The sequence below is a fragment of the Hermetia illucens genome, chromosome 2 (assembly GCF_905115235.1).
Source record: "Hermetia illucens chromosome 2, iHerIll2.2.curated.20191125, whole genome shotgun sequence".
Taxonomy (NCBI): Eukaryota; Metazoa; Arthropoda; class Insecta; order Diptera; family Stratiomyidae; genus Hermetia; species Hermetia illucens.
The window spans coordinates 8304520-8321698 of NC_051850.1; the positions used below are offsets into that span (position 1 = coordinate 8304520).

Consider the following 17179-nt stretch of genomic DNA (forward strand, 5'->3'; position numbering starts at 1 on the left):
TTACTTTGTTTAATTCAAAACTCGACAAGGATATGAATTATTGTTCGAAAGCGCCAGGTTTGCACCTAGACTGGTTTCAGCTGATGAGTGGTCGTGACCTCGCCATCTGCTGAAAAGCGGAGTAAAGCAAGTTGCTCCTCAAATTAATGCAGCCGCCATTCAATCGATGATGTGCGACGTGAGTTCAGTTATGATGACGTTACACATGTCGAAGTGTAATAAATTCACGTGGAATACTAAACTTTTACCTTATATAATTTTGTTAGTAATAGTTGAATTGCATTCAAACTTTCCAGAATTGTGTCTTATAGTATCACTTATACTGATGCCAAATACGTCTAGAATGAACTTAAAGAGGGTTTTTTATATAAATTTCTAAAATATAATGATTCGTAGTATATTTGATAAATGGATTAGCCGGATTAAAACGGCATATATATATAGCATGTGCAAATGTGACTGTAGATGAGCAATTGCTACCTTGTCGAAATTACTGTCCATTCATTCAATACATTCTTTTAAGACCAAATATATCATAGAACATTGAGTGCGCTAAGGTTGAGTTTTCACGTAGTTGAAACAATAACAACTATAGTCATGGCTTCCGAGGTAGCCCAGGTTGAACAGCTTGTATTACAGCTTTCAGAACTGAATGGAAAGAGTATAACCTGTGATGGTTTCTTCACATTCTATTAAAATTTAAGCAATGACAAATGCCAATCGTAGGTACAATATCGAAAATCGGAGGAAATTAGCTCCCTCATAATTCGACATGAAAACGAAACCAATTCGAAGTTTGCATTCAACCAGTGGCACTATGTTTTAATAGGTCGCAAAGAAACGTCGCTTTGTAATTTTACTGAGCATTATGCATAAGACAAAGCAACTAAAATAGAATGACATTCAAAACAAACCTATACCTCCATAATTTCAACAAAATTGTGTGAACATCATGGACGAGACAGTTGGGACCTATCGCTGCAAATGCAAAGTGAATCGATAGCCCGCCGGAGCATTTCGTAACATGCTTGACATTTCGGCGTTGGGTACATTTGTCGTATACATCGATTTGAATCCACATTCGAATTACACTAGAGAGAACTTCTGCAACCACTTGCTTTTGCTTGAACTTGGCTATTCACTTGTGGCTCCACAGGTGGAGCAGCGGGAAAGTACACCGGAAAAGGTTTACCTTGTCAGTGGCAAATCAAACTCGTAGCATTCCACCACTATTGCAACAGCTACTGAGAACAACTGGACCTAGATTATCACGGCAGCGCTCAGTGTACCACATGCAGACAAAAGGGGGTGTATAAGATTCTGTTTCACCGAGTATAGTCCGATTAGCACTTTCCGCAGCAGCTCTTAATTGACTATGATATCTAGACCTTCAAATATTCTTCAGTCCAATATCTATTCATCATCATCATCAACGGCGCAAGAACCGGTATCCGGTCTAGGCCTTACTTAATAAGGAACTCCAGACATCCCGGTTTTGCGCCGAGGTCCACCAATTTGATATCCCTAAAAGCTGTCTGGCGTCCTGGCCCACGCCATCGCTCCATCTTAGGCAGGGTCTGCCTCGTCTTCTTTTACTACCATAGATATTGCCCTTATAGACTTTCCGGGTGGGATCATCTTCATCCATACGGATTAAGTGACCCGCCCACCGTAACCTATTGAGCCGGATTTTATCCACAACCGGACGGTCATGATATCGCTCATAGATTTCGTCATTGTGCAGGCTACGGAATCGTCCATCCTCATGTAGGGGGCCAAAAATTCTTCGGAGGATTCTTCTCTCGAACGCGGCCAAGAGTTCGCAATTTTTCTTGCTAAGAACCCAAGTTTCCGAGGAATACATGAGGACTGGCAAGATCATAGTCTTGTACAGTAAGAGCTTTGACCCCATGGTGAGACGTTTCGAGCGGAACAGTCTTTGTAAGCTGAAATAGGCTCTGTTGGCTGACAACAACCGTGCGCGGATTTCATCATCGTAGTTGTTATCGGTTGTGACTTTCGACCCTAGATAGGAGAAATTGTCAACGGTCTCAAAGTTGTATTCTCCTATCCTTATTCTTGTTCGTGTTTGACCAGGGCGGTTTGATGTTGTTGGTTGATTCGTCTTCGGTGCTGACGTTGCCACCATATATTTTGTCTTGCCTTCATTGGTGTGCAGCCCAAGATCTCGCGCCGCCTGCTCGATCTGGATGAAGGCAGTTTGTACATCTCGGGTCGTTCTTCCCATGATGTCGATATCGTCAGCATAGGCCAGTAGTTGGGTGGGCTTGAAGAGGATCGTACCTCTTGCATTCACCTCAGCATCACGGATCACTTTCTCGAGGGCCAGGTTAAAGAGGACGCATGATAGCGCATCCCCTTGTCGTAGACCGTTGTTGATGTCGAATGGTCTTGAGAGTGATCCTGCTGCTTTTATCTGGCCTCGCACATTGGTCAGGGTCAGCCTAGTCAGTCTTATTAATTTCGTCGGGATACCGGATTCTCTCATGGCCGTGTACAGTTTTACCCTGGCTATGCTATCATAGGCGGCTTTAAAGTCGATGAACAGATGGTGCAACTGTTGTCCATATTCCAACAGTTTTTCCACCGCCTGCCGCAGAGAGAAAATCTGATCTGTTGCTGATTTGCCTGGAGTGAAGCCTCTTTGGTATGGGCCAATGATGTTCTGGGCGTATGGGGCTATCCGGCCTAGCAAGATAGTGGAGAATATCTTATAGATGGTACTCAGCAACGTGATACCTCTATAATTGCTGCACTGTGTGATATCTCCCTTTTTATGTATGAGACAGATTATGCCTCGTTGCCAATCGTCAGGCATTGATTCGCTGTCCCATACCTTGAGCACAAGTTGATAAACCACTTGGTGTAACTGGTCGCCTCCATATTTAACCAATTCGGCTGTAATTCCATCGGCTCCTGGCGACTTATGATTTTTTAGCCGATGAATTGCACGGACTGTTTATCCTAAACTTGGTGGTGGCAGTATTTGTCCGTTGTCTTCAGTTGGCGGGACCTCCAATTCGCCGATGTTCTGGTTGTTCAGTAGCTCATCAAAGTACTCAACCCATCGCTCTAATATGCCCATTCTGTCGGAAATCAGATTTCCCTTTTTGTCTCGGCAGGATGAGCATCGAGGTGTATAAGGCTTCATCCTGCTGACTTGTTGGTAAAACTTCCGCGCCTGGTGCGGTTGCTCCCTGTACTTTTCTAGTTCACAGACTTGTTGGTTCTCCCAGGCTTCCTTTTTCCGTCTGTGAAGTCGCTTCTCCGCTCGACGGAGTTCGTGATAAGTCTCTGCGCGTGCCCGCGTTCTTTGAGAATGCAACATTACTCGGTATGCGGCATTCTTCCGTTCCGTTGCTAGCTTACATTCATCGTCAAACCAGCCGTTCCGACTCCTTTTGCGGCTGGGGCCAAGTATATTTGTGGCCGTATCCATGATAACGTTCTTCAGGTGGTTGTGAAGATCATTAGTTGATGCTTTATCTCCAGGTCCTCTGTTGACTGCGGTTATTGCGGCATCCATTTCCCTCTTATAGGTGTCGGGGAGGGTTGTGTTGTGGATGGCTTCAGTGTTCACTCTCACCTGATTGTCAGAGGGGATTCTAGGTGGTATTGTTATTCGGGCTCGGAACACCATGCCAACGAGATAGTGATCCGAGTCTATATTGGCCCCCTATATGTTCTGACATTCATCAAGGCTGAGAGGTGGCGGCGTTCGATCAACACGTGGTCAATTTGGTTGAAAGTGGTCCCGTCTGGAGAGGCCCACGTATGTTTGTGGACCGCTTTCCGCGCAAACCAGGTACTTCCAGAGAGTTAATAATAGTATGTAATCCTATTTTAGATGTTTTCTTGGAAATCCCGCTTGAGTTTCTCTAAGAAGCACAACGCAACAATATAGGAAAGTTTGGTAAAAATCTTACTATTACTAACAAAGTTATCGTAGATCAAAATAGTGACTTTCGTCTAAATTTATGACACCTTAAGGGGGTCATCCCGTCGAATCCGAAGAATCGTTTTTTTGGCATCAATTATATCGAGATATAGTGAAGAATATATGGGCAATATAATTTGTTGACATTTGGAGTCGTTCGGAAATTACAGTGTTAAACAGGTAAAATGTCACACGCCAAGTTTATGCCGATCGCCGTAATAAAGCGCGCATTTATCGTTCCGAATGACGTTAGAATGGCTTCGCTAAAATCATAAGAATTGAAGCCAAGGCTTTACATGTGTTTCTGCAAGAAGCCTAAGGTTAATGGACTAGGTGGAGAAGATTAATAGTCAGTTAAGATTTTTTGGATGAAAATCGTCTTCTACTTTTGAAATGCATTTTTCTCGAAACTGCATGTTGAAAATCTTTCACCATAGCCCAAAATCTATCCGACGATTTTTTTAAAATTTTCACGACTTATTCGGAACATATTTCTACCGTCCGTCGATTCAATCGGTATTTTGTTTTGTTTATTAAGGAAGCCTTGAAAAAACACCAAAATTTACCAAAAAAAAATCTAACAAGGCACCAAAAATCTAGCTTTCAATATTTTTTAATAATCCTAGTTCACGAACAGTGGTTCAGTGTGCCTCTTTTTCTCTAAGATGATCACAGCACCCTCTAGAATGGCAGCAAAAAACACCTTTTTTGGAGATGAGTGTATAAGTTGCTCTGTATTTCAATAATGAATTATGCTATCGGGCTGGAAAAATGACTATGCATGCTCAAGATATTAATGAAGAAAAGCGAAAAAACGGTCTTTACACGGGATGACCGCCTTAATTTGTACGCAGCCATTATAACCTGCAAATAGGTAGATAAAACGGTGTCCGTATCCTTTGTTGTGTTTCAAGTGAGCGATTGGTTTCGCAGTTATCGATTGTGTGTGAAGGCTCTGTCCATTTATTCAATATATTCCTTCAAAGCCAGGTAAATATGCAATCGAACATTGAGTGTCCTGAGATACTGCAATACACTACCTACTATATGGCCTTGCAGTAAAATTGAAGCAACGACAAATGATCATTGTAGGCACAATGCGGACAAACCAGAAGAAACTACCTCCCCCATTATTACCCAACATGAAAACGAAACCACTATGCACTTCAGAGTTCGCATTCAACCCTTGGGGCGTCGCCCTGTAAGCGCAAAGTAAATCCGTCGCAGGCTTTTCTAACATACTCGTCATTTGGGATTTGAATGCATTTGTTATATTCATCGGTTTGAACCTACTTTGGAATTACACCAAAAAAAAATTTTGCAGACGCTCCAACTTGTGTATAAGCCGTTGAAGAGGCGCCCAAGATGCCACATACAGCCGGAACGCCAAACCTCCCTTAATTTTCTTCAAGAATCACAATGCCATAATATAGGACGTGGTATGGGGCACGATTACGGAAAGTTTGGTGTAAATCTTACTATTACTAACAAAATTATAGCAGATCAATATTGTAACTTTCGTCTCAATTTATGGTCGATTTTGTTCAAAATGCTTGCTTGCTTGTGTCGTAAGAATAAATCTCTATTTTACAAACATCCCCGAAAACAATTTATGAAATTTTCCTCCTCACTACATAAAACTGAAATATTTCAAAACTGTTAAACTGTGAAAAATGCATTTACCTTGAGCAGCTACTTCCTCAATCATTTGCAATAATAAACGTTGAACACTTCCTGGCAAACTTGCAATACCCTTTGCCGTCACTAAAAGTCTTAAAAATGCGCAAATATAATGAAAACGTCTACGATCCCGGACGGATCTTCGAAAGTCTAATCGTCGCACGGCATCACCGAGTCCATTAAACCCTGCAATTTCTCGGGTGCATCGTATTGTAATGTGGCAGTGGGGTTGAACAACAATGTCCTCGTTTTCCTCGTCCTCCGACGTTGACGGTAGCCTGAAAATAGTTGCCATGGAAATAGAAGGAAATTAATCTACAGGTGCATAAAATGTAGAGGCTTCATATAGGGATGGTAGTGGAGGGTAAATAGGACACACAGAAGAGGACTTGATTCGATTTTACATTAAACAAATTTAATTGGGACACGAGGAGGAGTGAGTATTATGGTTGACGGGAGTCGAATACGTAGTATGTCTCGAGAAAGATACATCGTCGCAAACGCAACATTTACAGTACCTGAACAAGGTACGAATTAGATTACATATCCTTTGCAGAGATTCAAGTGGGATTGGGACTTCCTCTCCTGTGCTCGTTTTCCAATGGGACATAAAATATTACCAGAAACTCATTTTGGCCCTGATTGTTCAGCCGAATATGAGCACAACGTTGATTTCATTGAGCCCTCAATCACATGATTCAAAACAATCTTCAAGTGCTTTCCCTGGAAAGTTTCCACATTATCCTTGGAATCACTCTCTCAGCACACACTATGTAAATTGGAGAGAGTCCAACGAGTATAAAAATCGATTCACGTCTCGCATCTCATTGTGATTGGATCTCTCACAAGTAGGACAGGGCATGACCTAAACTTGACCGAATTTCAACTTCAGATACTCCATTTCAAAGGTTCATATGGCGCAGATAAGCCATGCCTGCTGGGCTATACGTGAATATAATGGTGAATGCACCACAGTAGGGCACATGGCCCGTTGAAGGACATCCAATGGTTGGTATATAGCTTTACCCTTACGTTCAATTATGTCGCAGTTTATCCGAGTGGAAGTTTGTATGCAGCACAAAAGGCTCTGGGTAAACTTAATTAAAAGTCATGATATATGCTTTGAGAGGATATCGAACGAAGGATTCAGTAAACTTTGGACGTTGTTCGTGCTTTTGTGGGTTTTTCTTCTATGACCCCGGGGGTAAGGTAATTACAGGAGCATTACGATGCTAGGAGGATGTAGTGGATCGTTAAGCCAAACAGGTAAGATTGTGGGAAAGTACAAGTTGATGGTTCTTTGTGAAAATTGGAATGGGTATTGATTTCGGAATTTAATTTGACCTGGTTAGAAGAAGGATCTTGTTTGAGTAGGAAGTTCTCGGTATATGCTATAGGGAATATGCATAGTTTCTTAAAACTTCTGAGAGAAGTGTTTGCCTTGGCGTTGTCCATTGTTGTAGGCTTATCACTGGCGTAGCATTAAGTGAATTGAAAGCACATCCTAATTGGAAATCAAATAAGAAGACTAAAATAGCAAAAAGAGATTGTATGAAGCGAAAAGGATGCCTACGAAGCATTTGCGGAAGGCTTTATTTTTTTACTTTAATTGAAACGAAATTGTAACTAAAACTGATCGCATACTTGCTGAAGTTTATGATGACATTTTTCTAACTTTTAATTAAGATGAGGAGTCCTTTCAAGTTTCAAGGATAAAAATTCTAACAATAAGGACAAGGCTCACTCTGGAGATCGTAAAAATTCAAGGACAAAGAATTAGAGGCATTACTGGGAGACAATTAGGTCCAGATGCAATAGGAACTTGTGGAATCAATGGGAGTCTACAAGCCGTTTCTAAACGATTAGGACCCATGGGAAGCAGATGAAAAATGGCCCCAAGGAAGAAATACTCCACTAGGCCACGTCAACCGTTGCCATCGATTTCAACATCACTACCAAAACCGCACATACATACCTCATGATCTGCATGTGATGGGACTAAAATTGATTTGTTTGAGTTGTGCATTGAAAGAAAGTCGGCTGTAATACGACCAGGGATGGTAAAGTTATTTTTAAGGCTTCGTGTGAAACAAACCCTTATTAAAGTCGGTTCAACGTCTGCCCTGTCTGTCTTTTTGTCACATCCGATTTACTCGAAAACTGCTGAACCGATTGTCACGAGATTTGGTGAGAACATGTGGTCTGTGTGTCTCCTTACATGCAGCGAGTGGCGTTGGATTTGAAGGGGGGCTCTCCAAACATGCAAAAGGGGAGTGTCAATTTTCCTGTTTTGCAATATGGTCATATGGGATATCAAATGAAAGTGCTCAATTAGTACTTTACGAAACTGATCTTATTTTTGATATTGGGTGAAACATAGGGGAGATAGGGCTCAAAATGTGTCCCCAAATAACCGGAAAATCTGAAAAAAATCTAGCCCCACATCCCATATCGATATCTACGCAAAAAAAGTTAATATAATAACTTATAATCTTATATCCGATCCGATTACTTTCTCATACCATGAAGATTTTTGAACGCATCCTTGACAACCGTATTCGCGAAATCGTTGAAATTACCGTGAATCAAGCCGGATTTGTCAAGAACTGCGGAACTACTGACGCAATACACGCTGCTTACTCATGGAGAAACACCGTGAAAAGCATCGCCCTCTTTACATTGCCTTTCTGAATCTATAGAAAGCGTTTGACCGTGTACCACACGAACTCATCTGGTATGCTTTACGACAACACTTTGTGCCAGAAGAACTCGTGCGCTGGGTTCAATTGCTCTACCACGATCCGAAAAGTAAAGTTCGAAGTATGGCGGGTGTATCAAAACCGCTTCGTGTCTCTGTTGGTGTTCATCAAGGAAGTGCCCTCTCACCACTCCTCTTTGTCCTTGTTATGGACACCGTCACACGGGATATCCAACGTCCAGCGCCCTACACACTGCTATATGCAGATGATGTTTTCCTAGCATCTGATAGCAAAGATGATCTCGAGCAACTTGTTCAAAAATGGAATGATCGCCTCATGCAACACGGTCTCAGATTGAATTTAAACAAAACTGAATTTTTGACGACCGATCCCCATGAAACAGACTGTCAGCGGCAGTGATCTGCCCAGAACTGAGCGATTTAAATACCTCGGGTCAACGCTATCAGCCAATGGAGAACTGCGTTATGAAATTACTTCAGGCATTAACGCAACCTGGATGAAGTGGCGCTCCACAACTGGCGTCCTTTGTGATCGACGTATCAACGAATGTCTCAAATCTAAAATTTACCGCAATGTCGCCCGTCCAGTCGCTGTCTATGGTTCTGAGTGTTGGCCGACCATAAAAGACAATGAACGGCGTCTTGCGGTAATGGAGACGAAGATGCTACGTTGGACGTTGGAAAGCTGCAAGCTACCTCAGAAATAGATGTCCCAGTAGAAGCCATGGGGGGTCAACTCCATTCGAATTATGGTTTGAAAGAAAACCAGGGCTGTAACACTTACGAGTGTTTAGCGCGAAGGCGTTTGTCCTGGAAAAGGAACCAGGTCGTCGAAAACTGAACGAAAAATCAAAAGAAGAAAGACTTGTGGGATGCAGCGAAACAGCCAAGGCATACAGAGTCAGATTAAACGATATAGGAAAAATTGTCGTTACAAGAGATGTTTCAATAAATGAAGAGTACACCATGAAAAGTCAACTGGATGTTGAATATACACACCCAACAGAGAACGAAATGAGACAAAATGTTCAAGAAGAGCGTCAAAAGGATCAATAGCTAAAACGAACAAAAGAAGACCCAGAAAACTAAAGAGTGGTAAACCCAGACGACCAAAAACATTGTACAGATACGTCAGTGCGTCGAGTGTTGCTTCAAGTCGCGAAGGTTTGTCACAGTAAAAAGATGATCATTCAGAGCACGATGGCGAAGTCGACAATGATGTTTTTGACCAAGAAAGTGGTGAAAAAACTGCAGGAGCAAAACGACCGTTCGAAACTTCGCTTGTGCCAATTATAGAAAAACGTCCAAGGACAGAAAAGGACACACACCAACCAGATACGTCACCTGGTAACGACCAGACAGATGAGAGCAGAACAAGGGAGAGTAATAGGCTCCGAATTGATACTCAAAAATAAGACGAGGGAAAAATCGAGCGCAGAAAGGCGCGAATAGTGGCCAGGGGCCTTACGCAAAGGCCTGGATTGTCAATTGGAATGGGAGTGAAACTAAACCAGATGGATGTGGAAACAACATATCTACATGGAGAAGTCGACGAGGAGCTATACATGGAAGTTCCAGTGACGCTGAAAGGAGGCTGTGGAGGATATAATACACAGCAAATGAAGAGACTCACCAATTCTACCGACCGCAGCGAAAATTTAGAAGAGCCTTGCAGAAGGAAATCAAGCGTGCAGGCTACGAAAGGCGATTTACGGATTAAAACAATCCGGGAAAAAGTGGTACGAGCGACTAAGCCCAGTACTCAGAAAATTGGGATTAAAACCCATAATATCAGACTCAACGTCGACATGGACGAGGAATTTTATTGTTTGCAGTCTACGCGGATGATTTATTAGTAACGTCGAACAACGAAGAGTTGATCGAGGATCTGAAGAAGGGACTAAAACGAGAGTTCCAGATAAAGGACTTGGGTGAGGCAAAATATTGCCTTGGGATTGAAATCAAGCAAGAAAACGGACGTGCAAGCTTGAATCAAAGGAAATATGACGAAGAACTGAAAAGATTCGACATGATCACATGCACACCGCAGAATACACGAGCAAGTCCAACATCAAGGTTGAAAGCAGTCACAGATCCGACGAAACCGTCGAAGAATCCACACTACCGGGAGCTAGTGGGATCACTAATGTATTTAGTGTAAGCGTGCTGTGTCAGTTCAACGAGGATCCAAAAGAGGAACATTGGTGCACGGCAAAGACAGTGCTCAGATATCTAAAAGGAACACCGGATCTAACATTATCAACAACAGAGGCAAAATACAAGGTGCTAACTGAGGCGACGAAGGAGTCGACGTACTTGAGAGGTCTCCTCAACGAACTGGAACTCTCAAGATAATCAGATGGGATGATTTATTGCGATAATCAAGGCGCAATAAAATATGAGACGATTACGACGCATCCATATCGCGCATACAAGTTACTGACATGCACTACATTTTACACCGTCGTACAACAATCACACAGGGAGAGTATAGTCAAGGCGATATACTAAAGTGTGTATAAAAGTACTCGGAATAAATATTCTAGTGGTTTATAAATGGACTCTTGTATTAATTATTTTACTGAACTCTGCTTATTAACCACAGTTGTCATAATGAATCCACTTTTCATCACAAGTAACCATCCGATGCAAAAATGACTTCCTTTTGTGGCGTTCCAGCAGCATTTCGGACATGCAAAATCGTCTTTCAACGTCTCTCGGCTTCAGTTCATCTGGCACCCAATTTTCTTGCTTTTGAATGTATCCGGCTGCTCTTAAATGTTTTGAAATGGCTGCTAAAGTGACTCCCAAAGATCTGCGAGCTCTTCTTGTATTTGACAACAATCTTTATCAAGTAATCCTTCTAATTCTTCATCTTCAAGCTGTTTTGGCTGCCCAGGACGTTCTTCGCCTTCCAAGTCAAAATCACCAATTTTAAATCGTGCAAACCATTTTCGGCACGTTCGCTCAACTAGAGCATGTTCACCATAAAGTTCCACCAGAATACGATGACTTTCGACAACAGTTTTCTTCACATTAAAGTAATGAAGAACTCGCCGCAAAAATACTTTTTCAGGCACAAACTTAGACATATTTGATAGAAAAAAAATTGTTGTTTACATTTCAAATGAATGACATATACTGAAACAGCCGGCCAATGACAGAAGCTCGTGCCGCCTTAGCGTCAACAACGACACCCCATGCATCGTTCAGAACAAAAGAACTAGAGTATGCACCTAAGTGGTGGAAGTTTACGGTGAACAAACTCCAGCTGAGCGAACGTGCCGAAAGTGATTTCAACGATTTAAAAGGGGTGATTTTGACTTGGAAAACGAAGAACGTCTTGGGCAACCAAAAAATTTTAAAGATGAAGAATTGGAAGCAGTACTCGATGAAGATTGTTGCCAAACACAAGGAGAGCTTGTAGGATCTTTGGGAGTCACTCAAGCAGCCATTTTAAAACGTTTGAAAGCAGCCGGATACATTCAAAAGCAAGGAAATTGGGTGCCACATGAGCTGAAGCCGAGAGACGTTGAAAGACAATTTTGCATGTCCGAAATGCTGCTGAAACGCCACAAAATGAAGTCATTTTTGCATCGGATTGTTACTGGTGATGAAAAATGGATTCATTATGATAACCCCAAGCGCAGAGGATGTATTATAGTTAGGTTGCAGGAAGTATTAACAACCATGGCCGATATTTGTCTTCCAGAATTCCCTTTACTTCACTAGGCGACTCACCATGGTTCAATTGGCGCCTAGTAAAGTACCGCCACATATGTAAATATAATACAAACCACACTTGTAGGGGTGTCACTGCGTAACAAAGTAGTCCATTAAATGTTGTTTATTAAGGAAGTTCTTAGTTTAGTAGGCTACACTCTATCTCTACGATGGCTAAACTCATTTCAATCTATTTCTTCCACAGTTCCACAATAACATAAATTTCCGGTAAATTCCAATCTAAAAATGTCACTCAAACCACATTGCTCCCATTGGCTTCATTCGTTGCAATTAACCGAAACCCTAGCCGGTCCCTTCTTAGTCTTAGAAGTCGCGAAGGAAATTTTGAAACATAAACTAAATATAGATAATCACTTGAACGCCATGCCAGTGTCTATTTTCACTCTATCAGGGAGAAATGCCTTCCTTAAAAAGACAACGAGAAATCATGCTGGTCGGACGACATTTTATGTGCAATCACTTGAGGATTGAAGATTTTAAATTTAGCCCAGAAAGCATTTCTCTCAGCACGAAAGGTGTGACAATTAACTTGGTGTTCTGGGGAAGATCAATCAATGTCACTGGGAAGGCGATAAACATTTCTCTCGAACCTCATGCGCCAAACTTAGCATTAATTTCTTGCTTTCTTCTACTCGCATGCTACTGAGCGCATTCAAGCGAATTCTAATCGATTTGCCACTGCTTCAGATTTCCAGGGAAATTCGCTTGAAGGTCTACTAATCGCCCTACGGATGTTACGAAACGTGAATGTATTTTTATCCCAAGCTCGAAGTTAGCCAGGCTTGCTATTGCTGGATGGAGGTCAAACTATGCGGAAGATCTCAAACAATTTCACCCATTTGTTTCCGAACATGATGGAGAGCGGCAGACAGAAAGGGGGATTCAAGAGAGGCAGAGGAAAAAGGCCTCACGCCAAGTGCAGTAAATAAAATTATGCAACTATTTAAAAATGTGCTACGATGAATGGTCATCATCTGCCTAATGGATGGACCGATGGATGGAAAACTTTATGTTTTGTTTGTTGCTTCATCAATTATGGACTCTGAATTTCATGGTTTCATTAGTAGCGCTTTCTCGGCCCCCATGTGCAGTAGGGCTAGTTAAAAGTGTTTATAGATACATCAGTAGCTGCATTTTGAATAGTAATGAAATGTGAGAAGTAAAAGATATCCAGGAAAAATGTTGATTAACGAGCAAATATCTTCGAATGGTGGTTATTAGCGTTGTAGGTGCAACAATTGTCTGAAGCACTCTAAACAGGGTTTTTTGAATGTCTGTTTTATGCGTGTTTTTTAAATTGTCCAATATTATGAATTTATGTAAGTTTCCAAAGCTAACGTTGGGTGAATTTAATGGATAACAGCAGGTGGCGAAAATGTGAATTTTTTTCTAAAAGTGAGCATGCATTTAAATGCATTTCACTTAACGGATCGATGCAGGCAATAGAGAAATTTCTTTGTCTGTAAGTTTGGAAGGTTACAAGGTGCGCGAATATATTTGGAAGTAACAAATACTTCCTAAGGTAGTTGCTGTAAGCATGCGGGAATATCTGCAATGGCCGGGCGCCTGGTGGCGACCCAAAATGTGAAGCTAAAAGAAGTACTTTTTTGTTTGACTCGAACAACTGGTTGCCCACCTGAAATCAGTGTTTAAGGGAGACAGTTGAGGATTTGGAAAGAGAACAAAGGTTCGAATAGGGTGCTTTCCTGACAATTCAGTCAGATTTGAATGCAGGCTGTTATTCTCAATAACTTTGATCAGAAAATCTATTTCTAATCAGCCTACTGAAGTCTGCTAATATTTGACTTCACGTCCGTCCTGGCCAACTTGTTTTTTTTTTTATTTATTTACTAAACAAGCTATTATACATCAAATAAGTGCTACTAAAAAAACTATACAATATGCATGTCAGTAAATTATTCAGAATCGAATTTTTTATTTACTTCACTGTCTTCCTGTTTTGTTTTCGTTTATTAGGCGAATTGGATTACTCGCATGTTGGCTTAGTTTGAGTAGACTAGGATGTCAAAAGGGCCTTTGTTATGTTATGTTATGCTTGAAGGAAAATTTAGACAGGCCTGGAGAGTAATGGACACTTAGTGAGTTAAAAGTTCGACAGCATCTAATTATGGTGCGTCTGGCAACGCCACAATCTGGGCGTGCGGAAGACAGGCCATTCAGGAAGTCATGGCCCCCCCGGCAGCCGGTTTTATAAGGGCGAAGGTCAACGGTGTCCATATTTACAGCTGCTACGCTCCTCCTAGTGCAACCTTAGCACAATATGAGGAGATGTTAGACAGTCTGGTGTTGGACGCTAGAGACCGTAGCCCTAAAATCATTGCGGGCGATTTCAACGCGTGGGCCCTGGAGTGGGGAAGCCGATCGACGAACACCAGAGGTCAAATTCTGTTGGAGTCATTTGCGGAGCTGGACATCGTGCTGGCCAACGTTGGATGCGTGCCCACCTTTCGAGGAAGAGGGTCAGGTTCGATCGTTGACCTCACATTTGTTAGCACTTCACTGGTGAGGGAGATGGCTTGGCAAGTGAGTGAGCACTACACCCACAGTGACCACCAGGCCATCTTCCTCCGCATTGGGAACCGGGGAACCAGTCAACGACGCTCTGGAGGTGGAAAGGCTAAGGCGATTGGCTGGTCTATCGGAGCTTTCGACGAGGAAACATTCCTGGCCGCATTGGAGGGAGCCCATGATCCGGATGGAACAGCGGTGGAAAGGATCACACAGCTGTCTCAGCGTGCAACCGAAGCATGCGACGCTACGATGCCACGACGACGTTTGCACCACGGCAAGAGGCCAAACTACTGGTGGAACACGGAGATCGCTGCCTTGAGATCCTCTTGTCTCCGAGCGAGGAGATTTTCCCACAGGACAAGGAGAAGGCCGGAGCACCAGGAGCGTGAGGAGGAATACAGGAATCTGCGAAGCAACCTTAAGAAGGCCATTCGGAGAAGCAGGTGGGAATGCTACGAGAAGCTCTGCATGGAGGCTAATACGAATCCGTGGGGTACAGCCTACCAAGTTGTAACGAAGAAGATCCGCGGGCGAAAATCACAAGGTGGTTCGCAAGCACATTCGAATCGTGCATGTCGGAAGGAGTGTTTCCCGCACAGTGGAAGAGGCAGAAGCTGGTCTTGCTACCGAAGCCCCGAAAACCACCCGGCGTGCCCTCTTCATATCGCCCTATTTGTCCCTTAGACACCATGGGGAAGATGTTGGAGAGGGTGATATACAACAGGCTCCTCCCGTTCATCGAGCTTGCGGGTGGTCTTTCAGAGCGGCAATATGGGTTTCGGCGAGCCCGTTCTACGGTCGATGCAGTAGCAAAAGTCGTGGAATTGGCTCGAAATGCAATGGCCATGGGCAAATGCTGTGCTCTGGTGACGCTGGACGTCAAAAATGCTTTTAACTCAGCCAACTAGGGCTGGATTAAGGGCGCTTTCGCCAAACTGGGTGTTCCTAGCTACTTGGCCCGGCTCATCGAGAGTTACTTTTCGGACAGACTTCTCTGGTACGAGACGGACGACGGGCCGAAAGAGTACATTGTGACAGCTGGTGTGCCTCAAGGTTCTGTATTGGGACCGCTGCTGTGGAACATAATATACGACGGAGTGCTTGGCCTTCGCGTGCCGGAGGAGACAACGCTGATTGGTTTTGCGGACGTGGAGCTTTATGCAAATGAAGCCATTCATACCATCAAGTCATGGTTACGAATGGCCAAGCTGGAACTGATGGACGAAAAGACGGAGGCGGTCCTCATTACCAACCGTAGGAAGAACAACACGGTTACCACCCAGGTTGGTAATCGTGAGGTCGTCTCAAAATCGGTTGTCAAATACCTGGGGGTGATGATCGATGCCAAGCTGAGTTTCAACGGACACTTGGATTATGCGCGAGAGAAGGCAGCAAATGCCAGCTCATCCCTTGCAAGGATGATGCGTAACGTGGGAGGGCCGCGGGACTGGTAAGGTCGATCCTGCTATACACGGCCCCTGTCTGGGCGGGAGCGTTGAACCACGCTGTCAACCGGAGGAAGATAAGTTCGGCATACCGGCCAATTGTGCTAAGAGTGTGCAGCGCATTTAGGACGGCGTCGACCGAGGCAGTGTGTGTCATCGCAGGGATGATCCCTTTAGATCTTCTAGCGGGCGAGGCACACTGGCTCTACGAAAAACGGAAGGCAAATCCAGCCGAGGTGAATGCGGATTTCCGAAAAGCCATCAGGAGAGAGTTGTGTGGCAAGTGGCAACAACGATGGGATACCTCCGACAAGGACCGGTGGACCCATATATTGATCCCGTGTATCAAGAAATGGGTCGGCCGAAAGCACGGAGAATTGAATTACCACCTGACACAGTTCCTTACGGGACACGGTGGCTATAGTAAGTACTTGCATCGCTTCGAGTTGGACGAGTCTCCCAACTGTCCTGAATGCGGTGCTACACCCGAGGACCCGAAGCACGTTATGTTCCATTGTTCCAGATTTCTGCAGCAGAAAAGGAGGTTGAACAGCATCTTAGGGGCGGACATCGAGCCCTCCAACCTGGTGGAAGAGATGCTGAAGTCGGAGGAAAACTGGATGGCGATAAATGAGGCAGTAGCCGTGGTGCAGACAAAGCTCCTGGAGTTGGGTCAAGCTCGGAAGGCGGCGCGACGGAGACGTGACATGGACGAGCTGGTATAGCGAACCAGAGCCTCCCCCGCGAAGTAATACTTCGCGGTGGTCCCGCGGGGAGGGGCGGAAGAGTGGGAGTGATTTTAGTGGGTGCGAATCCCACACACTGCTGCAACCTGGCGCAGCAGCGTCTTTCTAAGATTTCCACCTCCATCCATAAAAAAAAAAAGCATCTACTTATGGGTTCGTTATAACCATACAGTTTGGTGTTGGTACTCTCTAAGCATGATTGTATGCCTAATGCACCTTGGTTGGTCATTAAAAATGAATCTTTCAGAAAAAACATCGGCATTGACTGCACCGTTAATAATGTCAAAAGTGAAACAGGCGTAGAGTAATGTTCTTCTTGGTGAGAGAGTCATTAAATTTAAAAGACCCAGCCTGT

General features: G+C 43.5%; 1 protein-coding gene across 1 annotated transcript in view; it reads right to left on the reverse strand.

The window, feature by feature from the left end:
- The window catches only part of LOC119647507 (F-box only protein 25), a 50202-nt gene that overhangs the window by 11047 nt on the left and 21976 nt on the right, over window positions 1-17179 (reverse strand). Inside the window, exon 2 of the mRNA XM_038048467.1 lies at window positions 5642-5916. Coding sequence (XP_037904395.1) covers window positions 5642-5916 — 275 coding nt within the window. The remainder of the gene's footprint in view (window positions 1-5641; window positions 5917-17179) is intronic.